Source organism: Papio anubis, chromosome 8 (assembly GCF_008728515.1).
Source record: "Papio anubis isolate 15944 chromosome 8, Panubis1.0, whole genome shotgun sequence".
In the NCBI taxonomy this organism is placed as follows: Eukaryota; Metazoa; Chordata; class Mammalia; order Primates; family Cercopithecidae; genus Papio; species Papio anubis.
The window spans coordinates 135,681,981-135,708,155 of record NC_044983.1 but is presented as its reverse complement, the minus strand read 5'-3'; the positions used below and the strand labels follow the sequence as shown (position 1 = coordinate 135,708,155).

Sequence of the window (26,175 nt, the reverse complement as noted above, 5' to 3'; positions counted from 1 at the left end):
GCCTAAAGACAGGAAGGATGGGAATAAGAGACCTCAGTCCCCAGGAGTCAAGGGAAGGCTGAGGCGCTCATGGCCTTGGGTGCCTTCCCCTGTCCTCTTCCTCCCCGCTGCAACCCCCAGATCTCTGTTGCCAGGAGGCAGGAGGGCTCCAAAGTCAGCTTACTCCTGGTGACACCTACACGCCACTTCTCCATCCTAGAGTGGAAACTAATGAGGTAGAAACTGAAGAAGAAATAAAGCAGATGAACAAAATCCAAACCTACTTTGAAAAGAGATATTAGAGCCAGACTCGCTGGCTCATGCCTGTAATCCCAGCACTTTGGGAGGCCGAGGCAGGCGGATCACGAGGTCAGGAGTTCAAGACCAGCCTGACCAACATAGTGAAACCCCATCTCTATTAAATACACAAAAATTAGCTGGGCGTGGTGGCACATGCCTGTAATCCCAGCCACTTGGGAGGCTGAGGCAGGAGAATCACTTGAACCCAGGAAGCAGAGGTTGCAGTGAGCTGAGACCGCGCCATTGTGCTCTAGCCTGGGTGACAAAACAAGACTCTGTCTCTCATATATATATATATATATATATATATTTTTAAGGTTGCAAAGAAGGGAGCACACTGGAGATTCTTTTTTGTATATATATTTAAAATTTGTACAACTAAAAAAAAATCATCAGGTACCCTGCTTAAATGCTGGAGCGGGGCTTGTGGGATGGGGGTTTGCTGCTGTGGTGGCCGTGCCTGCATCTCGGCTGGCTTTTTGGTCCATGCTTGTGACCTTGTAATTAAACCATTGAATGGTTCTATGTACCGCCCTGGCCTCTGGGACAGTCTCTAATGGAGCCGCCCTGCTCTCTCAGGTGCAGGGAGCAAGCCACCAGCAGAGCACGGGGCTCCTGACAGCGTTCACGCTGGTATGCCTGTGCTCGGATGAGGGCCTGTCCGCAGCCAGTCACCTGGTTTAGCTTTGGATTTGTATGTTGGTGACAGTTTCCATCTTGACCTCCAATCAAAACAGCACCAACAGTAGTGAGGGACTCTTAAGGCATGAAAGGCACGTTCTGCAGTGAAGACTGCATTTAACTCATGGGCCTTCATGAGAGTTGGCGGAAAATAACCCCAGCCCACATAGAACGTTCGCTAATTTAACTTGGCGGTTAGCACTTGTTAAATTGTATTTAACATTATACTACTGAGGACCTGTATTAGCCAATTTAAAAACTTCAAAATAGGGCACCCTGGCCAGCGGGCGGCGCGGCTGCCTGGCTCGCCTGCTTGGCTCTGCCGGTCCCTGGCCGTGTCTAACGAGATGCCTGTGTTGCCGAAGGTTGGGAAAAGTGGAAACATTCCAGCAGGCACGACTGTGGACACGAAAATCACCCACCCCACCGAGTTCGACTTCTACCTGTGCAGTCACGCTGGCATCCAGGTAAGGATGGGAGCCCCCTTTGGACAGTCTTGGCCATCTGCCGTGTCATCCCCACATTCAGCAGACACTTGCCCTCTGGCTGGCACGTGGGACGTGGTGTGTAGGGCCCAGATAGCCAGTAGCCAGGGAACCAGGAAACCCAGGCTGTGCCCGGTGCTAGGGTGGGGGTGGGGGGCTGGGAGGTGGTCAGCATGGACCTCCCAGGGGAAGGAAATCCCATTTGGTAGGGCTGAGGAGCAGGGAGCACCAGGGCGCGTGGGGAGCCGGGGATGTGGTGTGGCTGGAGCTTGGTGAGGTCTGAGCAGGAATGAGGCACTCAGGCTGCCGTGGGGTGGCAGCTGGGAAGGCCATTGGGAAGCTGCGGTAGGTGCCACGTGGGGCAGCCTCGGTGTTGGGTCACGAGCACTTGGCGCAGTCAGCCTTGCCGTCCCGTCTTCGCGCAATCACTGGCCAGGGCCAGACTCCAGCCAAGGACTGGGCACTCAGAGAAGATTGCCATGGTGTTGGTTATCACCTCGAGGCTCTCCTGGGTTCCTTCATGAGGGGACCCCCATCTGGCCGAAGGCGATTCTTGTGAGCATTGACGGGAGCAGGTGCAGGAGCACCACGTCCGTGGTAGGAGCTGCCCCACCCCGGCTCTGCAGAGCCCCGGCCTGGGGACAGGAGGAACCTTAGTCACGTGCCATCCCTGCCTGCAGAGAGCTTGATCAGAGGTGCTTTTGGTTTTTCAAAGTATAAGTAAGGACTTGAATATCCCTTCCCAAAGGATTTGAACCCTAGAGTTTGAGGATTTGCTATGAACCTTGTATATACCTTTAATATTCCATTGGAAAGATTTAAAAATGTCACGTTGTTCGCATGCCTGACAGAGAAGGAATAGGGGCTGGTGAGTCGTGGCCTGTGGCCAGGTCCAGCCTGCAGCCTGGGAGCTGAGAGGGGGTTCTGCTGTTGGAAGGGTTGAGAGTGGGTTCTGCTGTTGAGAAGCAGGCGATGGAGTGCGTGCAGGGTTTGTGGTGCTTCTTGGTGCAAAGCGCCTGTCCCAGTTTTGGCTTGCTTTGCCAGGGCTGTTGAGATGGGCCTGGGGCCATGCCCTGCCTGTGTGTGCCCTCTGTTCAGGCTTCCCTTCTGGTGGGGGAGCCTCAACCACCAGGGCCTCCCGGGCGTGTTTCCTGGGCAAACTCCTCCTTGAACTTTCTACCCAAAGTCTTTCTAACGGGCGATGTTTCTGTGGTGAGCTGTTTATGGCCCAAGGCTGCCACTGCTGCTGTGTCCTTAGTAGACCCACGGAGACAGATGCCCTCACTCCCCCAGGCCCCGGGACGGCCACCAGTCACACACCAGGAAAGGGGTGCCAGAGCATGTGCAGTGGAGCATCGGGGACGAACGTTCCACTGCCCACCAGCACCAGGGGCCTCAGCACAGGGCTAGACACAGAGCAGGTAGCAGGGACTGTGCTGGACAGGTTGTTGTCAGAAGGGCCTGGGAGGCTGGCAGGTGGAGCCGGCGGTGAGGCGGGCAGGCAGGCAGTGGCGGCAGAGAGGCCTGCAGTCAGCAGCTAGTGCTGCTTTCATTTCAAAGGATCTCCAGCCGCAGGAGGCGTGTAAAATGGTACTCACGTTCACACTCTCACTTCTACAAGGTTACTGCTAATGTGTAATTTTTTTTTTTTTTAAGACGGAGTCTTGCTCTGTCGCCCAGGCTGGAGTGCAGTGGCACGTACTCAGCTCACTGCAGCCTCTGCCTCCCAGGTTCCAGCGATTCTCATGCCTCAGCCTCCTGGGTAGCTGGGATTACAGGCGCACACCACCACACATGGCTAATTTTTGTATTGTTTGTGGAGAGGGGGTTTCGCCATGTTGGCCAGGCTGGTCTCGAACTCCTGACCTCAGGTGATCTGCCCAGCTTGGCCTCCCAAAGTGCTGGGATGACAGGCGTGATCCACCACACCTGGCCTAATGTGTAACTTTTGTTAGAGGTCTTTTTCTTGCTGTTATAAATCAATTATATAAAAAGTAAGATACACAAATGGCACTGTCCTTGTTACGTCCACTTTCATATTGCTTTATATCTTTTTTTTTTTTTTTTGGAGACGGAGTCGCACTCTGTCCCCCAGGCTGGAGTGCAGTGGCACAGTCTTGGCTCACTGCAAGCTCCGCCTCCCGGGTTCACACTATTCTCCTGCCTCAGCCTCCCGAGTAGCTGGGACTACAGACACCTGCCACCACGCCCAGCAATTTTTTGTATTTTTACTAGAGACGGGGTTTCACCTGCATGAAACCCTGGATGGTCTTGATCTCCTGACCTCGTGATCTGCCCGTGTCGGCCTCCCAAAGTGCTTGGATTACAGGCGTGAGCCACCGCACCCAGCCTGCTTTATATCTTTGCTATGATTTTTCTGTGTGTAAATAAATGTGTACAGTTTTACACATATGGGGCCATTTACTATATGTAGTTATGATGCTTTTTTTTTTTTTTTTTGAGACAGAGGAGTCCCTCTCTGTTGCCCAGGCTGGAGCACAGTGGCAGGATCTCAGCTCACCACAACCTCCACCTCCTGGGTTCAAGCGATTCTCCTGCCTCAATCTCCCAAGTAGCTGGGACTACAGGCGTGTGCCACAGTTGCCTGGCTAATGTTTTTGTATTTTTAGTAGAGACGGGGTTTCACTATGTTGACCAAGCTGAACTCAGACGCCTGACCTCGTGATCCACCCGCCTCGGCCTCCCAGAGTGCTGGGATTACAGGCGTGAGCCGCCGCATCCAGCCTATGATGCATTTTTAATATAAATCTTCTTCCACAGTATCCTTTTCAAGATTTTATGCAAGTCCAACTGTCTAATCTTCTGATCTGCTTTTAGGGGACAAGCAGGCCTTCGCACTATCACGTCCTCTGGGACGACAATCGTTTCTCCTCTGACGAGCTGCAGATCCTCACCTACCAGCTTTGTCACACCTACGTGCGCTGCACACGCTCCGTGTCCATCCCAGCGCCAGCATACTACGCCCACCTGGTGGCCTTCCGGGCCAGGTACCACCTGGTGGATAAGGAACATGACAGGTGAGTGGCATTCCCGGCTGGAGGCCACAGCAGCGGTAGTTTTTGCCACGGGTGTTGGCAGCTGCTTTTCTGAGGAAGCAGCAGGGCCCCAGCAGCTGGAGCCAGCACCCTAGAAGGCCTTATTAGTGGCATGGCCGTCAGCGTGGGACTTTCCCCTCCCCCAGGTTCCCGCCGTGCCATCCCGACTTAGTTATCGACGCACCGCCTCATCGTGCATTAAGGCTGCACATTCTCATCCTCTGTCTCTCTCATCCCTGCAGTGCTGAAGGAAGCCATACCTCTGGGCAGAGTAACGGGCGAGACCACCAAGCACTGGCCAAGGCGGTCCAGGTTCACCAAGACACTCTGCGCACCATGTACTTTGCTTGACATGTTTTAGTGTTTAGCGACTGTGTACCGAGTGGGATTCACGAGACCAGCTACACTCAGACCAACAGATGGCCAGCCCTTCCGTGACAGCCAGCATTGAACATGAGACGTCATTGATTTTATTAGATTCTCCGTTTTCCAGAATGCCTTCCGTCCCAGATTTCACACTTGGATTTTGAACTGCAGACCTGTATGAGAACCCAATGTCATAGGAAATATGGTTTGCTAAAATCTATAAGCTGCTTATTCAGATAGAGTCCCGTGTTTCCTAAAAATCTAAAACCAGTCTATGAACTCAGGGCTTTAAAACATTTTTAATTTATTTGGTCATTCAAGTTACTTGTTTTTAATACATGATTCTCTATGAAATTGATGGGCTCAAACTAGCTGTGAATCTTCTGAGAGTGAAAGCAACACAAAACACAATTGTGGTTTTAAAGCCTTGAACATTCTGATGTTGTCACTAAAGTTGATTTCCGGGCGATGCTCGTGTGCCGCTGGCGTGGCTCACCCAAGGTCCTTGACCGAGGGCCGGTGGCCATGCAGAGGCCTCCGCAGGTGCCGAGTTCTGCCAGCACTGCCCTTCACCCGGCCTGAACTAAGGAGCAGTGGCAGAAGGTGGGCCCCGTGTGTTTACAGCATTTCCAGGTCCAGAGAGGTTGGCAGACAAGTGCCATTTTAATAAAAATGTATTTAAAAAAAGAAAAAAGACAATATACTGACAGTCTAATCATCAGATTTGTCCTATAGGACTGTGACATTTATTTTCCAAAGTTTTTAAAGAATACGGGTCTGTGGTGATGAATACAGTACAATCCTTTTTCACTGTTATGTCTTTAATGTAAGAGAAAATTATATATATCTGGTTTGCAGTATTAATGTGATAGATAGATGCTGTTTTTTTCATTTTATTGACTATGGGGTGCTTCTGTGATCTGTTTAGCATATCAAGAGTGTTTTGGAGCCTGGAGACGAGACCGCCTCTCAGTTCTTAGTGCTTAAGGACAGGAATATGCAGTTAACTTAATGTGACAGCAACTCGCTTCCCCCCGTGGAGACTGTGCAGCGTGTACCCTCGGGAGGGGCGGGTATGCTCTCTGCGCCGCTCGCCGCCCTCCCTGCCGCCTCATCCCCCTGTGTCACTCACTCAGCTGATGAAGCACAAGTGGAAATTATTTATTCTTGCATTGCTGGGAAACACATTCGTGTGTCGGGACGCACTCCTCTCCGTGTGCGCTTTTGTCAGATGACTTTCATAGATCTATGCACTGAGATTTGTAGAAAGCTGTCGGTGGTGGCTCTGCTGGGCGTGAGGCCGTCAGTCACAGCGAAGGAGCCTGCCTGACCCTGGGAGGCCCAAGGATGGCAGGGCCAGCAGAAGGCATGGGCCATTCTTCTGGGGTTTGCATGTGGGGCCCCAGGCGTGGGGTTGCCAGTCTAGAAACTGTTGCACTAAGACTGACACTGCGGACAATTTTGAAGGCTAACAACAGACAACTCTGTTTGTGCTGAGTGCGCTTTTTGTCTCTGTACACAGTTTTAGTAAGACTCAAATCCGCGTTCCGTGTAGAGGCGTCAGGAAGGAGGCGAGCCTCCCCTAGTGCTGCTGTGCACTCCTTAGATCCCCTCTCCCTGCTGCTGTTCCCTCCCCGGCCCTGAGCGACACTTACCTCAGCACTGTGGTGGGGTGGGGTGCCAAAGGAGCTGCCTCCTGCTGAGCGGCACCCCCGCCGCCTTTGTGCTCAGCTGCTTCGGAGGCAGCAGGAGGGGCAGCAGGCCGCCGGTGGGGGGTCGCCAGACACCTCACCTGGATGTTGGCGGCAATGACAAAGGGATGACTATTATTTGTGAAGACGTGTACTCAGAGTGGTGTGTGTGTGTGTACGCACGCGTGTGTCCCTGTGTGTGTGTGAGTGTCTTATTAATGGCATTAGTCTCTTCTGGCTGTATTTTTTTTTAAATCTTTTTAAATGACAGAAGCCCCCACTCTTAAGAAATCGCAATTCCCTGTTGTTTTATTGGCAAGTGGCACTTTCTCCTGTTTTCAGAAGGATACAGACATGCTCGTAGCTTAAATTAACAGATGCATTCAAGCTAAGGAGGGAATCTTGTGACTAGTAACTTTTCAAATTGGAAATTAGATTAGTTTCCAGCCATTTTTAGAATCATCTGGAACTATGTGTCTCGAAGGTGTGTTTCTTGCACCTGCATCAGGCTCTCTGTCTGGGGGATGGTGGTTCTTGTTTAAAATGCAGATTTGTGGGCCTGCTGCCACCTCCTGAGTGCGGTACTTCGGGGCTGGCCTGGGCATCTGTGTCTAAGCGATGGCCTGCAGCCCTGGGCTCCCTGGGGTCTGAGGACCCAGCTCTGGCAGCACCTGGCAGGGAGGAGGTGCTTCCTGAGCAGATGCCTGGGACAGACTGGGCTGGCAGAAAAGTAGGACTACAATTTTTTTTTTTTATCATTTTGAAGGAAAAGTTTTCTTTTTAGTGGGCCAGAGTACTTTGAGAAGGGTACTTTTTTATAGCCCTATGCTTGTTTTATAAAACTTTTAATACTAAAAACATTAATAGACCAAACATCTCCAGCTGGGTCAGCTGAATACCTTTGTACATGTCTGATGATTCAGAGTTTAAATGGCTGTAGTTACAATTTCTCAGGTAAACAATTGTTTTCTCAAATTTTTACCAATCCCTGCATTATTAGGATAAATTTTGAGACAGTGTAAAACCTCAAAGTACAGTAGGGTAAGTCCCAGCCCTGTTCACGTGGAAGCCAGAGGTGGCCCCTTCCCCGGCATCTGATCGTCTGATCCTGTGGGTGCCTGGGGCCTCACCATCCTTCCCCGTCCAATGCTGCCCGCCCGGGTCTGTTGAGATTTGAGGGGTGCCCACTCGCTGGCTTTGTCCCCATCCCACTGTTAAGTAAGGTGTGCCTTGCTTTAAGCAAACTGAATGTGAAAATTATGTTGTAGAAGTCTGGGTTTGTTTAAAAGAAAAACTGGGATTTTTATCTCATCTCTTTAAAAGAGGTCTCCCGATTCGATTCCTGTGCTGGGACTCTTCCTGGTATTTTTTACATGTTCACTTTTTAAAAACATTGATGTACTCCCATCCTTTTACCACTAACCTATCACATTTGACAAGTTCTTGCTGTAATGACGAATCTATTAACGAACACCAGGGGAGCCGTGGAAAGCTGCCCTCGTGTGTGAGAGCCGTGCGGTGACGCAAAGCCACCATCCTGTTGTTTGTGTGTCCTAAGCTCAGATTTTCCTGGTTTGGATAAATTTTGTAAAACTGGGCATAGCTGTACTTTTAGAAAGGGATTGTTTTCCTTAGGTTTTGGTTTTCTCTGGTTCAAGCAGTCTTTACATGCAGACATTTTATAGCACATTAGGGTCTCCCTTTTCTTTTCAAGATGATGTTGCTTTTCGGTGGTGGTGTCACACTCCTTTGAATGAATGTTTGCACTCTAGAACCACGAACGATGCGTGCCCATTGTACAGCTTGCCCAAGAGGGAACTGTTGGAAGCGGGCAGTGACCTCTGCCCTGTTTGTTTGAGGCTGACCCAAACTGCTATCACTGATGTTTACCCCGGTGACTCAGCGCCCGTTAGAACAGATCATGTCAGTTCAGTTCCTGTAGTGGGGTTAGTAGGTGGGGGGTTTTACTGTTGTTGTTATTTGTTACTTTTATTGCTATTAAATGCAAATATTGCTATTTATTTTTTCCTTTCTGCTCTGGTTTGGTTTGGCCGACACAGATATTCCAGTGCATGTGGTACCTAATGGATGTGATAGAAATGATTTCCCCAACTTTTATAAATTACCTAATGTTTACCTTCAAGTTTGCTGGATGATTTATTTTTGAAAGCCACAAATGTGATTTTTCTGGATGAATTGTTTTTCTTATATATGCAGCAATGTAATTTTACATTGATCTGCGGGATGGTTTAAATTTTATTTTTACAAGGCAGTTTTTCAGTCAAATTATATATTTGATACAATATGCTAAGGATAGACCGGCCACACGTCAGGCAGCCGGGACACCAGAGTGTCCCCAGGAGGCCTTTGGGGCTGGGGCGGCTTCTCGGCTGCCCGTGCTGGTGGCCCGTGGCTTGCTCCCTGCACCTCTGGGAACTGGTTGAGTCCTTCGGTGGGACTGTGACCCGCTGGACAGTTAAAAGGATTTTTCATGGGCATTTTTCTACACATAAGGCAGTTGCATTAGGAGGAGCTTTAGAAGTCGACATAATCCAGAGAGTGGACAATCCCAGTGGCCCAGACAAGCCATACGACATTTTCCTGTGACCTCTCTCTGACCCATCTCTCACGCTCATGAGAAAAGGAATGTACAATAAATAGAAACAGAAACTCCCTCAGTGCTCATGCGCCTCACTTGCAGAACTCGAGTGTTTTATTTATGTTTGAAGTCCTTCCCCAAAGTGACCGAGAAGTTGCGCTCTCGCTGCCGTGCCAGCAGTTTCGTCTGCTGTGATGCTCTTCGGTGCAGACGCACTGCACCTGTGACTTCGTCTTGGGGGTGCCCCTGTTACACACACACATGCTGACCCTTTTCTGTAAAGAAAATCTTCAACTCAAAATAATTGCACTGATTTTTTGACAACTTCTTTTTACGATGTCCCACTTTGCATCTGCTGTACTCGTTTGAGATGACTGTAAATAGATTTATGTTAGGAGAAGTGATGTGAATGCACCACGCGGCTCTCTTGTGGAGACACTGCCTCGTATTCAGTATTATGTGTTAGAGTTGTGTGGACTTAACTCTGTTCCGCCCTTGAGCTTCGTATCTGTTGACCATTTATGAAGGACAGGTTCGCCTCATTTTCTTTTTCTTTTGAAGGGAAGTTTTAGATCTTTAACATACTAGGAGAACATGGTCTCTTGGTGCCTGATGATTTAGTCCTAAGCAGACTCATTGCAGTCTTGTGAACACTGTTGTGGTCTGTTTGATTCCTCGTCGCTTACCATGGCTCTCCAAAGCATGGTCTTCGAGTTCCACCCAGCCTGGGACAGTCCGGATGGGAGGCATCTGCTCCGCCTGCTACCAGGACGCGAGGGCCTCCTTGCGTCTCTGTGGTCAGAGTCATTTTAAAGCCATGAGGTCACTGTTGTGTCAAAGCTGTCATTTGTGCCCGTTGTTTTGCTAGAGTAGCAGTGTGTGCTGTAGCCCCCGTGTGTCACTCTGTGGTCAGGCTACCCTGTGTCACCCCCAGCAAGAAGTATTTCAGCCCAGACCAGTCTGTGTGTGTGTCCGAGTCACACCAGTGCCATTACGGTGCCCTCGCTTATGCTTCTTTCAGTATGTTTTGCCATGTTATTGTCTAAAGTGAATGTATTGGCTTAGCCAAATCACTACAGAAGGTGGTTCCTAAATACCTTTTAGTTTAAAAAAAATGCAGATAAAGGCTACCTCTGAATTCTCAATACATCATCATGTTTGCTCTTAAGTGTAGCTGTCCACACTGAAAACAGCCAATATGTTGCCTGAATAAACTGAATTGTGAACATCTATCTGTTCAGTTCTGGCTTGAAAATGTGTGTGCCATACTGTGACCCACGGGCAGCCCCTCCTCCTCTGCTGTGTCAGGTGGACCAGGGTCACCTCCATGCTGCGCAGCTTTGAGATTCTAGGATTCTACGACTGGCACGAGTGGCATGGGAGGGTTCTCTGCACGGGACAGCATGCTGTCCTTCAGGCTGGCAGGAGCCTGCACAGGTCTGTGTGTGGCAAAAGCTTGAAACAGCCTGTGTCCTGCCTGGCTTTTCACTTTCCTGTTTAATATAAGAAAGCACTTTTTTTTCTGCTTTACGAATGGGTTGAAAATGGCCTCCTCTGTCCTCTCCTCCCTTTTATACCCTCTGTAAAATCACAAAGGTGCTTCAACACCGACTGTCGTGCAAATAATACATTTAAAATAGTTGCATGGTTTCAAGGACAATGCAGATGTAATTGGCCTTTGACTTTGGGACCTTGGGTTACTCTCACTCCCTACTGCAAAACAAACTAAGGGTTGAAAACAAAGCATTCTGTTCAAATCCAGGGCCCTTTGTTTGAAAGAACACAGGGCCCACAGCTGGTGTTTTGAAGTAGAAGTTCCCACTAGTGGTGCAGTGGACCGTCTGAGGCTGACTTGCGGGAAGTCGGTCCTGGGAGGCTCTGAACACCCCTCCCTGTGATTAACCACTTTGCTGTCAGAAATGTCATTTTCCCCTACACTGTGCTGTGGGCCTGGGCCTCCTTCTCTTCTCTCTTTGGGTTCCATATGTTCCCCGATCTTCAGGTTAGCGCTCGCCCCAGTTTCTCCATGAGTTTACTTCTGAGTTGGCAGCCGATGGTTTACAGTTGGAGGCATCTGGGTGTTTGGAGGTGGCCCCGCTCTTGTGTTGGTTGCTCATCAGAGATTGAGTTTGGCCCCGGCGGTTCTACTACGTCACTACCTGGAAGCAGTTGCCTTTAACACTGCTGTTTGGGGTTTCGATGCTTTTTACGCTACATTGCGTGCTTTAATTCCGGAAGAGCTAAGTGTCCTTTGCAGTCTCTCTCAGAATGTTTTGTAATTCTGCCACCAGACTGTTCCGTGCGAACAGACCTCAAGAGGCTTGGGCACTCGTGGGTGTCCCACTGCCTGCTGACCCAGGGTACTGGCTGCTTGGGTCTGCTGGGCTGGCCTTGGGCTGTCAGAATTTGGTCCAGGGTGTTTGAGGGGACACTGCACGGCTGCTCGCCCCTCGACTCAGTCGTGGGAGCTGCGGCACGCAGACCCACCACAAGGTTCCTGCACACGCATCTCCGGAACGCTGCGCTGGGGCTCTCCCACCGTCTTCGCGTTTGTGAGAATTTACTCAGAAGTGAGAGAACTGAAGATTCCTGGTGCTTTTGTTAACACATTTCTATCTTATTGGTTGATGTGGAAATTTTAGATGTGTTAGGTCTTTAAATGCTGTGGGTAGTATGACTAAAGGGTTAAGTCCTCGCCTCACCCCCCAACCCCCTTTTGGGAGGTAGGAAGAGGCTGAATTATCTCCTATTTAAAACCTCCTTGGATTTAAGTAGTTCAGAGTTAAAGCTAAAACACCAAATATTAACTCTTTCCCCCAAGTGTCTCCAGGAACTGGACGTTGGGGCCATTCTCATTCAGTTCTTTCTGAAGCTTCGAGGTCCTTAAAATGAGGGAGTTGATCCCAAGAACACCCACAGCACCGAGCAGCAGGGCACAAGGCAGGCGACTTCATAGATTGGGGTGCTCGTGTAGGGGTCCGGGACTCCTTTGAACCCTGGGAGTTGTGTGCACAGTCTTGGGTGGGAGAGGGCAGGTCCCTCTGTCCCAAGAAGCCAGTGGTGCCCAGGCCTTCCTCTGTCTCCATCGGTGCCAGCCTGATCGCGTTCTGGAAGACCCAGTCTCAGATTCTGTGCCTTTAAAGTCCGGTCCTCAGTGTCCTTTCAGAATCATTTGGGGGCTGTGTTTCTCTGGGGAACTAAGCCTGTGCCATTCCACAAGGCAGGCATGGACCTCCAGCCTTGGAAGCTTGCTTTCCGCTCCTCAGCCCTTGACTTGTAAACTGTGATGCCATGTGGTCTGGAGCCGCGGGGGACGCACTTGGTCTCATTGCGGAAAACGCTTGGTTCCAGTCGTGTGGTTTTTCCCATACCCTGACCAAGTCCACCTCTGCCAGGATTGCAGGAGACTGGTGCAAGACCCATCTCTTCCACGTTGACCATGACCATCTGCAAAGCCTGGTGGTCTTGTTCTCATAGTCACTCAACAGGAATATTTATTGTAATGGAAGTCGATTTTTTAAAAAGGAATTGGAATCATGTCTTTGTAGAATGTGTGTGAAGTCCTCAGCTGTAAGGTGCTATTCAGTCCTGTGACCCTTATTTTGGAATGCTCTTCATTACTGTTGCTCTGTTTTGTGACTTCCTGGGAAACCGCTTACTTTGGTGAGATTTCACCTTGAGCTGTGCATATAGGACACCAGTTTTGACTTACCTAATGGGCAGTTTTTCTCTCCAGCTTTTTCAAGCCAGGTATTGAGCAGTTTCTTGGCTAATGGCCTAATGAGAAACCACCTTTCCCTGTCAAGGGGTGATTTTATTGATTTTAAGCAGGGAAGTAATCCCACGTACTTATTTCTTAAATACCTAGAAAGTTCTTCTTGGTGGCTCCTCTTGGCCCTCCCCTCTTTCTTCCCCAGCCCACCATCCTGAAAGGCAAGGAGTGGCCTCTCCCTCCGCAGAGGCACAGGCTGCAGAGGGAGCACTGTGGCGGCAATCCCAGTTCCTCGTCAAAGCCAGACAGACACGCGCGACTCAAATCCTACAGTATAGAGGGTGGCGTTGCGTTGAAATTCCGGGCCTGAGTTTGATAGTGGATTTTAATGTAGTTGTTAAAGGTATGAATTCATGTTTTGTAACTGTAGAGGCAAGTTTTTATTTTTAAGAAAGTTTTGAGAGAATAATTTATAAGTTTCTGTGCAGCAAAGTGGCTAATTACTCATTAAATACAGGAAAAGAATGTAGTATCTAAATCCAGCTTTTTCTTACCTCTGGTACACTTCAGATTACTTACCTAATACATATTGAGGGGTTTTAACCCTTAGTTTTATCAATTTTTCTAGTTTTATTTTATTTTTATAAAATAATTGAAAAAGAACCAAAAATGAATTCAAAAGTTCCATAGATGGATTTTTGCCCCTTCTTAATTTTCCCCCACAATGAAAACATTTTAGAAGACATTTTGAATCAAAATGTATTACGACCATTGAAAGTTCACTATTTTCTAAGAAGCTGAGCAGCTCCAAGGGCCTCGTTTCAGGTGGTACTTTCTATGTATTGTCTATGGGCGTGTTTCTACCTGTACAGTGGAACCATGTGACCATGTCTTGTGCTTGCAATATAGAAACCATGCAGTGCTGTTTTGTAAATTGACAGTTTCTGTATAAACTCTTATTTATATACATTGGCCTCTCTGTATGATTTTCCATTTGCTACATGAATTGTAAAATTAATTATAAAATTATAGTACCTGCTAAATACAATTCTGAGGCTTCATGTCATTGTCTTTAGTTGAATACCATGCTGTGTGTCTTGAAGATGTCCACGCTTGCATGATGCTAGGTGGCAATGCCACTTTAAATTAAGCCTTAATCAGATGTTAAATTTGTGAGTTTCAGAGTATGCAAAAATATTAGGCAGAGTGAGTGTAAACTGTTCAGATCAAGATGCTGTATCATAATTCAAGTTATTTTTTCTGGAGTTAAAGGGAAGCATTCAGTGACCCACCTCTCTGTCTCTCTCTCTCTCTCTCTCTCTCTCTCTCTCTGTCTCTCTCTGTTTCTCTGTCTCTCTTTCTCTCTCTTGTCTAGCTTGGCTGTGGCCATAGCTTGATGAAAATGGACCATTGTGCATTTCTGTGACAGTCAAAAAGACCTGTTCTAAAAGTCTTGCGACTTTTTCAGGGGTTTTTTTGTTATTTTTTTTTAATGTTTCTTTTTTTTTTCTCCCTCCAGTCTGAGATTTCTGTGTGGCTGATGGAGAGTGCAGTTTGGGCGTAGGTCTTATTTGCAAACCTGCTCATGTTCTAAGCTTTCTTCAGGTAGTACCACCTGTCATCGCTTCTGCATATGATTTAAATGGATTTTTGTGTTTTGATAAAAGTATCATAAATTTAGAGATAAAATGGAGGGGACCCAGCTTTCTTTACAATGTGGATCTACCTCAGTTAAACAGTTGGGTGCTATTACTAAGTCTGTCAAATTTAATTGGAAAAAGTAACCAAACAGTGAGATACAACTCCACATGAAACTTGAAATTGTAAATTTCCGTTTATTTAATGATATTTTTATTTATTTGTGCCTTTTATGTTGAACCCCAATGCATTGAAAAAAAAATCAGTATGAAACAGTACATATTTTATTTATATTACAGGTGGGGAGAAACGTCCAATTGGTCATGGAATTTGATAGACTTTCCCCCAGCCAACTGCTGCAGTGTATTATAATCCCGACTGCCCCCCTGTGAAAAGAAAAAAAAAAATGTCCAAGAGCAAACTTAACATTTTACAATCAATAAAGTCCAAACTCCTCTATGCACATATTTATAGCTTATCACTTCATTTTCTGTGCCAGTGAAGGGGCGGCCAGAAAAAAAATCCCAAGTACCCTCATCATTGCTTTTCTAGCCATTCATGCCCCTTCTTCCTCTGGCACATTTTCTAAGAGTTTATTTCATAAGCAGCAAATGGACTGTTGTCGATTTCATCTCTCCTGACCTACCTGGTGGAGGTGCTAATGGCCATGGACAGAAAGGGGCGAGCCAGAGCTCGTGGCTTTGTGGAGGCAGAGGCCTGCATTCAGCAGCGGCCCTGTGTGCCTGGAAGTTAGGGAAGCTTTCTGACAGGTAAGAAAATGAGATAGGTTGATGACTTACCATGCTTTTATATTTGGCAGTTTACAATTCTAGACTTTTCCTACTATGGCGATCTTTTTTTACTTAATTCTTTGGAGGTAACAATATTTTGGAGTCTTAAGAATTTGATTTTATACCAATAAGAAATAAAAATTAGGGATCTTTCCTGTAGTCTATAGTTTTACTATTTTAAAGAGATCTCTGAATTTTACAAGAGAACCAACATTCCTTAATGGCAGAACTTTGAAAGTTGATTTGGGAGGCTTTTTGCTGCAGGATCTCAAAAATAAAAAGAGAGATAGATGATTCTACTTAAATGTTTTTAATTTTCTAACTTCCATCAGGTTGATACTTAAGCTCTATTTTGTAAAGAGTAAATCATCCTTCAGTATGCTGCAGAAGATGATCAGCATTCTTGCACTTTCTCAGTAATAAGACGCGCCGGGCAATTGGCTCCCCAGGACGCATTGTGTTTTTAACCTAACGAGAGGACTTTGGGGCAGGTGATTAAATTTATATAGGTACCTCAAGAAAAAGAACCTGAATATGCTGCATTTTATTTCTTTAGCTTTTACATGTAGCATTTTGTTTTGCTTTTGTTATTTTTGTTTAGATATATGCTTTTTGGACCCCAATAGACTGTTGAAAGAAATTTAAAAATTACTCTTGTAGGGATATAGTATCCTTAAAAAAATAAAAAACAAAAAAAATTGCTGCAATATCTGGCTCGAAGGTTGCCCTATATTAGAACATTACTTTAGCCAAATACACCCGAGGAGGCGGATACTATGTTTATAAGCAGACAATAATGTTCTGAATCCTTTCTGTTCATGCTGCTTTCTTAATTCATTTCTCCATGTCATCAAGAGGTTGGATAACTTATTTCTAAGCTCAAGGTTAAAAATCATGTCACCTTTTTTTTTCCCCCCCAACACAGACCTCAGAAAAATTGCAATTGAGGAAGTAGCATGATTCTAAACGTGTTGCTGAAATCAGGCAGCCCGAGCCTCTGGTCTCTCCAGAGAGCCCGTCTTCACATTTCTCTATTCCTCAGCACTCACCCGAGACTGAATAGATGGGGAGTGGTCTTGATTGTCAAGATAAAACTGGTGAAGAAAGCTAAATGCTGAGAAACTGAGCATATATTGTCGTGTTTAAGCTTAGCTGGGTCCTTTCTAGTTTGTTTTTACAGCTTACTAGGTTAAGTAGTTTGCACTATTTTTGCAATAAATTCATGGAAAACCTAACAGTTACTTGTTTTGTTTCTTACTGTGTGTATATAAACTAATACTAAAAGTTTGGCATAGTGTTTTTTCACCTCCTTACATAACCCCTAACATGCACAGAATGCTGTAAATCTGATAAAATATGATGTGAATGATATTTTATAAAGTTATTTTGTATGGTGTCAATTTTGTTTTGCCTCATAGTATGTCAGCAAAAAATGAAATAAAAGTCCTCCTATTTACAGCTGCCTCTTCCAAAAATCTTCAATTCCTCACGTACTTCTTTAGGCGCTTCCTTCTGCACAGGTTGATTCCAGTTCCCGAGGCAGAAGCATGCCTTCAGGGATGGAAGTCCAGAGCCCTGTTCCACAAACGGGGCTGTTCCTTGAAGAATGTACTTGGCAGAGCTGGGCATTACCCAAGGATTTGGGTTTCAGGGATGAGAACCACAGGCATGAGTTGGACGAGTGGGAACAGCCATGGTGTCTCAGATAGTTGGCTGTTTCTGCTCTTGCAGCATGCGAAAGGATGAAGAAGCCATTCAGCTAAGCCCATCACGAGCAAGGTCCTGAGTTCTGTGTTGAGTGTGGGAACCTGAGCTGGCACTGTCCTGGTTCTCGGCCTAGCCAGCCACTTTGTTACTGTATCCTGGCTAGGTTTACAAACATTGGCACTGCTCTCAAATCCCTGGTGGCCTCACCCTGACTGGGCTGTTTTTGACTTCTGCTGCTGTCTATACTGAGAAGATGACGTGCTGGGAAAGGAAAAGGGTTTTTTTTTTTTTTTTTTTTTTTTTTTTGAGATGGAGCCTCACTGTGTTGCCCAGGCTGGAGTCCTGTAGTGCAATCTCAGCTCACTGTAACCTCTGCCTCCCGGGTTCAAGCGATTCTCCCACCTAAGCCTCCTGAGTAGCTGGGACTACGGGCCTGTGCCACCACCATGCCCGGCTAACTATTGTATTTTAGTAGAGACAGGGTTTCATCATGTTGGCCAGGCTGATCTTGAACTCCTGTCCTCAGGTGATCTGCCCACCTCGGCCTCCCAAAGTGCTGGGATGACAGGCGTGAGCCACTGCACCCGGCCAGGGTTTTCCTTTTCTTAAGAAAGCCCCAAATTGCAGCAAATCCCTAGGCTGTACATCACTGCTAAGGCAGGCCAAGGTTTTGTCCTGATTTCAGGTTTCCAAATTTTAAGAACAATGTTATAGAAAATGTGAAAATTCAGGTAATTATCTCTAGTCACAACACATAGGTAATTAACCTTAATATTCTGATCTATCTTGTTCCACAGTCTTATTATTATTATTATTATTTTTTTTTTTTTTTTGAGTCGGAGTCTCGCTCTGTCGCCCAGGCTGGAGTGCAGTGGCGCAATCTCGGCTCACTGCAAGCTCCGCCTCCCGGGTTCACGCCATTCTCCTGCCTCAGCCTCCTGAGTAGCTGGGACTACAGGCGCCCGCCACCGCGCCCGGCTAATTTTTTGTATTTTTAGTAGAAACGGGGTTTCACCGTGGTCTCGATCTCCTGACCTTGTGATCCGCCCGCCTCGGCCTCCCAAAGTGCTGGGATTACAGGCGTGAGCCACCGCGCCCGGCCACAGTCTTATTTTTTAAACAAAAATCAAGATTTACTTTTTTCTTAATGTATCTAGAACCCTTTACTACAGAATTCTTAGTATACTAAGCACCTCTGTGCCCGGTGGCCCTGGGACATGCTGGTCAAACCGGAAGAATACACAGAAACTCATCTACAGCAATATACTCGCTTGATATGGCCTCTGTTATATTCTCGCTATTTCACCATCATTTATTGAATGGCCAGAAGCAGTAATGATTTAACACTTGCAACCGGGAGCAAAAGATTCATCTTCATAAAATCGTTTTGATAATCTGACAGCAGTATGCAAGTTGGAAAGAGGAAAGGCTGTAGGCAGTGTGAGGGAACCAGTTAGGAAGCTACTGTAACAACCTGGCACCTGGTTCAAAGAGGAACTGAAAGGGTAAGTGTTCCCTGAATGATCGGATCGTAAATACTTATGGTGCCTTAAGAATGCTTCAGGCCGGACGCGGTGGCTCATGCCTGTAATCCCAGCACTTTCAGAGGCCGAGGTGGGTGGATCACTTGAGGTCAGGAGTTGAAGACCAGCCTGGCCAACAGGGTGAAACCGCGTCTCTACTAAGAATACAAAAATTAGCCAGGCGTGGTGGTGCGCACCTGTAATCCCAGCTACTCGAGAGGCTGAGGCAGGAGAATCACTTGAACCTGGGAGGCAGAGGTTGCAGCGAGCTGAGATCATGCCATTGCACTCCAGCCTGGGTGACAAGAGCAAGACTCAGTCTCGAAAAAAAAAAAAAAGATGCTATTAAGAGAATGAAAAGTGGCTGGGAGAAAATGTTTGCAAATCTCCTATCAGGCAAATAACTTGTATTAAGAATATATAAATCTCTCAAAACTCAATAAAAACTGATACCAATTTTTGTAGAGGCTGCAGAGCCACTGGAACTCACTCACTACTGGTGGGACTGCAAAATGGCACAGCCACTTTGGAAAACAGTTTGGCAGTTTCTTATAAACTTCTGTATCCCATTCCACTCATAAGCATATACCCAAGTAAAATGAAATCCTATGTTCACACGAAACCTGTACACAGGCCATGCGCAGTGGCTCCCAGCGCCTTGGGAGGCTGAGGTGGGCAGGTCACTTGATTGAGCTCAGGAGTTCGAGACCAGCATGGCCAACATGGCGAAAATCCATCTCTACTAAAAATACAAAAATTTGCCAGGTGTGGTGGTGAGCGCCTGTAATCCCAGCTACTCAGGAGGCTGAGGTGGGAGGATGGCTTGAACCCAGATGGGAGAGGTTGCAGTGAGCCAAGATCACACCACTGCACACCACCCTGGGCAGCAGAGTTTGTGAGACTCCATCGCAGAAAACACAAACAAACAAAAACCAGTACACAAATACTTACAGGGCTTTATTAATTGTAGTCATCAAGGCCAGGTGTGGTGGCTTATGCCTATAATCCCATCACTGGGAGGCGGAGGTGGACGGATCATTTGATGTCAGGAGTAGAGACCACCCTGGCCAACATGGTGAAACTCCACCTCTACTAAAAGCACAAAAAAATGAGCTAAGTGTGGTGATGTCATGCCTGTAATCCTAGCTACTCAGGAGGTTGACACACAAGAATCACTTGAACCCGGGAGGTGGAAGTTGCAGTAAGCCATGATCATGCCACTGCACTCCAGCCTGGGTGACAGAGTGAGACCCTGTCAAAAAAAAAAAAAAAAATTACAATCACCAAAACTAGAAACCATCTAAATGGGTAATTATCCATATACCTGGAAAATGGATAAACAGTTACATCCATACAATGGAATCCTACTCAGCAATATAAAGGAATGGACTGCTGATACCTGTGACAACACAGACGAATCTCAAATGCATTCTGCTAAACAGCAAAACTGCAGACTCAAATGCTACATACTGAATGATTCCATTTATATGACATTCTGGAAAAGACAGGTCAGCAAACTGTGGTCTGGAAGCCAAATCCAGCCATTTTTTAATGGCATATAAGCTAACAAGTATTTACATTATTAAATGGTTGGAGAAAATAGTATTTCATGACACATGAAAATTACACAAAATTCAAGTTTCAGTTTGCAGAAATAAAGCTCGATTGAAACACAGCCGCCTGCATTCCTTCATATATTAATTACCTGGCTGTTTTCGTACAACAGCTGAGTTTAGCAGCAGCAACAGAGACTATAAAAGCCCACAAAGCTTGAACTATTTACTGCATGGCCCTTTCCAGAAAAAAAGTTGCTGACACCTGCTATAGGCACACAGAATAGCTTGACAGTTGCTAGTTTAGTAAAAGGTGGGGAAGGAGTTGGCCACAAGGGAATTTTCTAGAGGGTGATGTAGTTGTTAATTGTGGTGGTGGTGGTGGTGACTTGACTGCATTTGCCAAAACTCAGAACTCTACACCAAAAAGTATTTTTAAAAATATTTTATTTTAAAATAAATGCTAATGAACAAGAGGGACAGAAAACACCAGTAGTTGCCAGGGTGCTGGAGAAGAGACTAAGTACAGGGAACAGGGGAATGTCCTGGGTGATAGAACTGTCCTATCGATTGGTTACAAAACTATGCATTTGTCAAAATTCACAGACTAGACACTAAAAAGGGTGATTTTACTGAATGTAAATTATAAACTTTTTTATTTTTAAAAAAGAGATAATGAAGGCCAGGCATGGTGGCTCACGCCTGTAATCCCGGCACTTTGGGAGGCTGAGGCGGGCAGATCACTCCCGAAGTCAGGAGTTTGAGACCAGCCTGGCCAACATGGTGAACCCCATCTCTACTAAATATACAAAAATAGGTTGGGCGTGGTGGCACACGCCTGTAATCCCAGCTACTCGGGAGGATAAGGCAGGAGAATCACTTGAACCTGGGAGGTGGAAGTTGCAGTGAGCCGAGATAGCACCACTGCACTCCAGCCTGGGCGACAGAGTGAGAATCTGTCTTAAAAAAAAAAAAAAAAAAAAGATAATGAAATGAGAGGAACCAAATATTTATCCTATGTGGGGTTTAAAAAAAAAAAAAAAAAAAGGGCTTATGATAGGTTTTCTCTTAGAGACAGTAAAAACAAGTGCCAGGAATTTAAAGCAAAGAACAGTAAGATTAGAGAGAGATCTTCAATATACAAAATGTTTCAAAACTTTTTTTTAGTACAACATGCTTATACAAGAGGTAAGACTTATTTTTGTATTTGATTTGATAATTTGACTTGGAATTTTTCTGTGGGAATAAAGTGTTAGAATGCTTATTTTTAAGTTTCTCAAAATCTGCAGGCAGTAAGCAAGGCCTTAAAGCCACAGAGGGCTCTAGAACTAGTTCCATAAAGCATTTTACTGTAAAAACATGTACAGATCTTTAACAGAAAAGTATGTTTCTTTACAGTAGAAAAATATCTGAACAGTCAACTTAAGACAAAAATTCAAATATAACATACGACCTATAAACTATATATTTAGCTAAAACTGAATCGAGCTGTTTATAAGAACTGATTCCAAAATATACATACATGAATTTACATAACTGATACATAGAAGTTCTTCAAAATCGACTGTAAATTGAAAAGTTAAAATTGGCCTTGCCTCTGCAGTTTGGAGCTGCAATGGCTGCCAGTATCGGCTGCTTTCTTGGTGCCTGAGCTGCAGGGTGGGCCTGTCAAGGAGGGACTGCTGTCTGGGTCACTTTCCCTCTGGCTGTTTGTGGCGCAGGTGCATGAGGCGCTCAATCTTGGCCTGGAAAGAATACCTCGAAAGAATATCACGCACTGGAAGTCTGTGAGGAAGTGAAGACGCTAAAAGCGGGCAGTGCTGTGTTTACTTATAGACAGTGGAGCGGGTCCAGGGCAGTCCTCACCAGGCTGGTTTTTAAAGCACTTTTTTGGTTTAGGATTCAGCTTCATCATGGTCACTTTCATTATCATTGTCATTCTCCTCATCTTCTTCCCTCTTTTCCTCTTTAAGCATTTTCAGGTATTTACTAGCTAATATCTTCTTTGGTAATATATCTTAAAAACATAAAGCTTACATCAGCAATTGGTTATGGTAGACTATGAACACAGCAATGCACATTTCAAAATGTACTAGTTCCTGCTTTGACCTCTACAAGAGGTTCCAAAACAAGATGAAATTCAGGCTACATTTCTGGGTAAAATATCACAGAAACTAGCATTGTCTCCTAACAAATGCTATAGGCCTCTTTCCATTATTCCACTGAGTACAAACCATGGTGTCTCTATGAGCTGCTTTTATAAGCAACCCTGCCCGATTACCTGAGATAGGCTAGGCTAGCCCCAGGGCAGACTTAAGCTCTAACTATGGGCATGTGGACCCACCCTGAGTTTTCCCTTCAGTGGCAGGAAGGGTCCCTGTAAAGGACTGCCCAGCACAGGCGGCCAACCAACATCTTCTGAATGCTGTTGGCTTCACTGTTGTTCTAGGTGGACCACATAACACACACATTCAAACAGAGAAGACTAAAAGTATCTTCCTGTGACAGCTCATAGCACTTTGCGGCCTGGAAAGAGTAGCAAAAAGTCTAATTCCATGAAAGCAGAAGGGAGGCAAGGGGTGGGGAAAGAGCTATTGATTACTAATCATTTTTTAACCAGAATGTTTCAAAGACTTAAGTACCTGCAAGAAACTGAAAAGTTTCTGATTCCTGTGCAGTATTTGCTAAATCACTGTAAGTCAGTACTTTCTTTTCCTTTCCACTGCCGTGTCTGTAGGAATAGGTGGCTAGGCATTGAACAAAGAGCTCCTAAAACAAAATGAAAAAGGAAAATAAAAGGTGTGCTTTGAAAATGTACCACAGAGCTTAATTTTGTAAAATTACATTGCTGATACCTTATTATCAGGCTTAAAATTACATTAAGACTTCAGATTATCTTGGTTTCTTAAATTACAAGAAATCACTGCGGAGGCCGAGTGTGGTGGCTCAACACTTTGGAAGGCTGAGGCAGGCGCATCAGTTGAGGTCAGGAGTTTGAGATCCCACTGGCCAACATGGTGAAACCCCATCTCTATTAAAAATACAAAAATTAGCTGGGCATGGTGGCAGGTGCCTGTAATCCCAGCCACCTGAGAGGCTGAGGCAGGAGAATCGCTTGAACCTGGGAAGTGGAGGTTGGAGGTTGCAGCACTTTAGCCTGGGCGAGACTCCGTCTCAAAAAAAAAAAAGAAAGAAAGAAATCAATCACTGGGGAAAAGAAAAACATGAGGTCAGAAAGAAAGCAAAGCCGGTATCAAAACTGGCAGAGAAGCAGGCATTTTCCAAAGGCTTTAGATGTCTAACTTATGAAAAAGATTAATTAATGGCCAACCTCTAGAGTAAAAAAAGAAGCGGCCAGCAGTGCTGGCTCACACCTGTAATCCCAGCACTTTGGGAGGCCGAGGCGGGTGGATCACAAGGTCAGGAAATCGAGACCATCCTGGTTAACCCAGTGAAACCCCGTCTCTACTAAAAACACGAAATCAAAATTAGCCGGGCGTGGTGGCGGACGCCCGTAGTCCCACCTACTGGGTAGGCTGAGGCAGGAGAATGGCATGAACCCGGGAGGCGGAGCTTGCAGTGAGCCGAGATCGCGCCACTGCACTCCAGCCTGGGAGACAGAGCGAGACTGTCTCAAAAAAAAAAAGAAAGAAGCAAAAAGCCATTCAAAAATTCTATTTGGCTCAGTAATACATTTTTGTCTTCTATTTGCATACACTGTTTCTAAGGTGGTTCACCTACAACTATAGTGACCACAACTCACGTTTTGCCGAAACTTTTCTATTCTAGAAACTAATGTACAATCCTCAAACCTAATGCAACAACCGGAACTGATCATCTTCTCCCTCCTGCACCCCAGTTCTTATAGCAGGGCCAAGTCTTCATTTTTACAGAGGCTGAACTGAGCCTTTCTCAAGGTTTTGACTTTAATGCATCTAGTTCAGTTAATAAGGGATGAGAAAGGCAGGCATGGTGGCCTGTAATCCCAGCAGTTTGGGAGGCTGAGGCAGACGGATCACGAGAGGTCAGGAGTTCAAGACCAACTTGGGCAACATGGTGAAACCCTGTCTCTACCAAAAAGTACAAAAATTAGCCAAGTGTGATGGCAAGCACCTGTAATCCCAGCTACTCAGGAGGCTGAGGCAGGAGAATCACTTGAACCCGGGAGGCAGAGGTTGCAGTGAGCCGAGATCACGCCACTGCACTCCAGCCTGGGCAACTCCATCTCAGAAAATAAGGGATCAGAGTGCCTGCATAAATCCTCATTCCTTAATACCAATAGAATGAAACTGTACAGGAAAACACAAATGCCCCCAGATGACCCCAGGGTCACTTTCCCTCTGGCTGTTTGTGGCGTAGGTGCAATAATTGCTGAATATGCAATTATTTCCCTGGGCTCTAGGAAAACATGGCTCTGATATAAAGCGGGCAAGAAACCTGTAATTTCCCACTTCCCTTAGTTCTAGTCCAATACTGTCGGAACATCATATACTTAACTACAAGTAGGGACTGGAAAATGGAATCCAAGGCAAGCCAAAGCATTTAACTGTGTAGCTGAAACATGGCCCAGTTTCAGAACAGGAAAACATCTGGCCTAACACTATCAAGACGCAATTTCTTTAAAAAAGACAAAATTAACTATTTTGCACCCAAGAGGATGCTAAACAGGCTGTAAAACTAAGTTCCCTGGACTTCCTTAAATTCTAGTTGGGGTATGTGCTGCCTCTTAAGACGAGGGGCCAGGTGTGGCGGGCGGGTGGGCTCGAAAGCCTCGGACCGCTGGAGCTGGCACCGCACCTACGGGGAAAAAAGCCTCGAGTGGCGGGTGAAGCGCCCGGCTGCACCTCCCACGGGACATTGGAGGAGTCAGGGTCCCCAAAGCACGAAGCAGACCAGTGACGAGAAAAGGAACGCCGGGAGTGGGAATCTCGGGCGAAAAAGCCCCCAAAAAAACCTAACGAGAAAAGCGCCACTCGACACCGACGCCCACGGATAGAGCCGGAAACTGCGCGCCGCACGCGAGAGAGGACGGGAGCGCACAGGTAGGCGGGACGAAAGGCGCGCAGAGGAACGCGGGAGTTTACAGGTTTGCCGGACGGAAGCGCGCGAGAAATGGCGGGAGGACAGTGGGGTGGGAGGGGCGAAGGTGCACAAGGAAGGGAGGGGCGGGCAGAGCGAAGGAAGGAGAGAAAGGGCGGGAGAGGCGCGCGGTAGGCGGGGCGAAAAAACTCGGGAACCGGAGGGAGCGGCGCGGGGTGGGCGGGGCGAAGACGCGCGAGAAAGTGTAGGGGCGCGGGGGCACCGTGGCGCGCGCCGGCGTGGGACGGGGACAGCGGGGCGCGCGCGAGCCCGGCAAGGGCAGCCGGCGGCGCGCGGGCCCAAGGGGAATGGGCAGTGCCCAGAGCCCGGCGGGGCGGGGCGCGACGGGTAAGGGCGGCCCACACCCCCGCCCTACCCCCTCACCGTGGCCTTGGCTGTGAGCACCAACGCCTCCTGGTTGATGCTGGACACCTCGGGGGAGCTCTTCATGATGACCCGGATGCGGGATAGAGGCAGCGAGATGAGCCGCTGCTCCCCGCACTTGTCTTTGCCCACGACCACGTCCGCCATCTTCCCGCCCCTCGCGCGGGCGGCAGCCGGCGGGCCCGACCGCTAAGTGGCTGCCTTGCCGGCCAGCCGGTGGATGCGGGGAGCCGCGCCCGCTGCCCCGTGGGAGTTGTAGTGTGGGGAGGCGCCGCCGCGAGGCCTGGAGCGGCCCGTCCGGGAGACTACGAGCTCCGTGATGCCTCGCGCGCCCCATCTGCGCATGCGCCGCCCTTCGGCTCCTCCCCCCCCCCACCGAGTGTGTGACCTGGCGTGGAGTCCAGAGTCTAGTGAGGGGCGGGGCCGGGGCGCTGCGGGGGCGCGCAGTTCTCGGGAGTCTCCGGGCTGCGATCGCGGACTACGATTTTGATCCGGGTGAGGGCTCTGCGAATGGGCAAGCAAAACCCTCTGAGTCCGGGCCTCGTCGCTCGGTGCTGTGTTAAGGGCCTGCGCTGTGCTAGGACCGGGCTTGCCGCCGTGGGCAAAAGTGACGCTTTCCTGAAGCACAAAG

General features: G+C 47.3%; 2 protein-coding genes across 2 annotated transcripts in view; one reads left to right on the top strand and one right to left on the bottom strand.

Moving 5' to 3' along the window:
• AGO2 (argonaute RISC catalytic component 2) overlaps positions 1-16,760 on the top strand; it is a 46,072-nt gene extending 29,312 nt beyond the window's left edge. The window contains exons 16-18 of the mRNA XM_031669321.1: positions 1,326-1,427; positions 4,284-4,483; positions 4,744-16,760. Coding sequence (XP_031525181.1) covers positions 1,326-1,427; positions 4,284-4,483; positions 4,744-4,852 — 411 coding nt within the window. The 3' untranslated portion in view covers positions 4,853-16,760. The remainder of the gene's footprint in view (positions 1-1,325; positions 1,428-4,283; positions 4,484-4,743) is intronic.
• Positions 16,761-19,991: 3,231 nt separating this feature from the next.
• On the bottom strand, positions 19,992-25,893 carry CHRAC1 (chromatin accessibility complex subunit 1). Its single transcript, XM_003903197.5, has 3 exons — positions 25,545-25,893; positions 22,724-22,850; positions 19,992-22,098 (listed from the first exon to the last, which is right to left on the bottom strand). The coding sequence occupies exons 1-3, from the start codon at positions 25,689-25,691 to the stop codon at positions 21,977-21,979; spliced, it is 396 nt and encodes a 131-aa protein (XP_003903246.1). The 5' UTR covers positions 25,692-25,893; the 3' UTR covers positions 19,992-21,976.
• Between the last annotated feature and the right edge of the window lie 282 nt (positions 25,894-26,175).

Bases quoted from the DNA above. Each gene is read 5' to 3' on its own strand.
- CHRAC1 (XM_003903197.5), bottom strand. From the start codon at position 25,691: ATGGCGGACGTGGTCGTGGGCAAAGACAAGTGCGGGGAGCAGCGGCTC. The intron at 22,851-25,544 runs GTGAGGGGGTAG...ATTTTGTTTTAG, and splicing joins TGCTCACAGCCAAGGCCACG to GAGCTCTTTGTTCAATGCCT. The intron at 22,099-22,723 runs GTACTTAAGTCT...TATGTTTTTAAG, and splicing joins AACTTTTCAGTTTCTTGCAG to ATATATTACCAAAGAAGATA.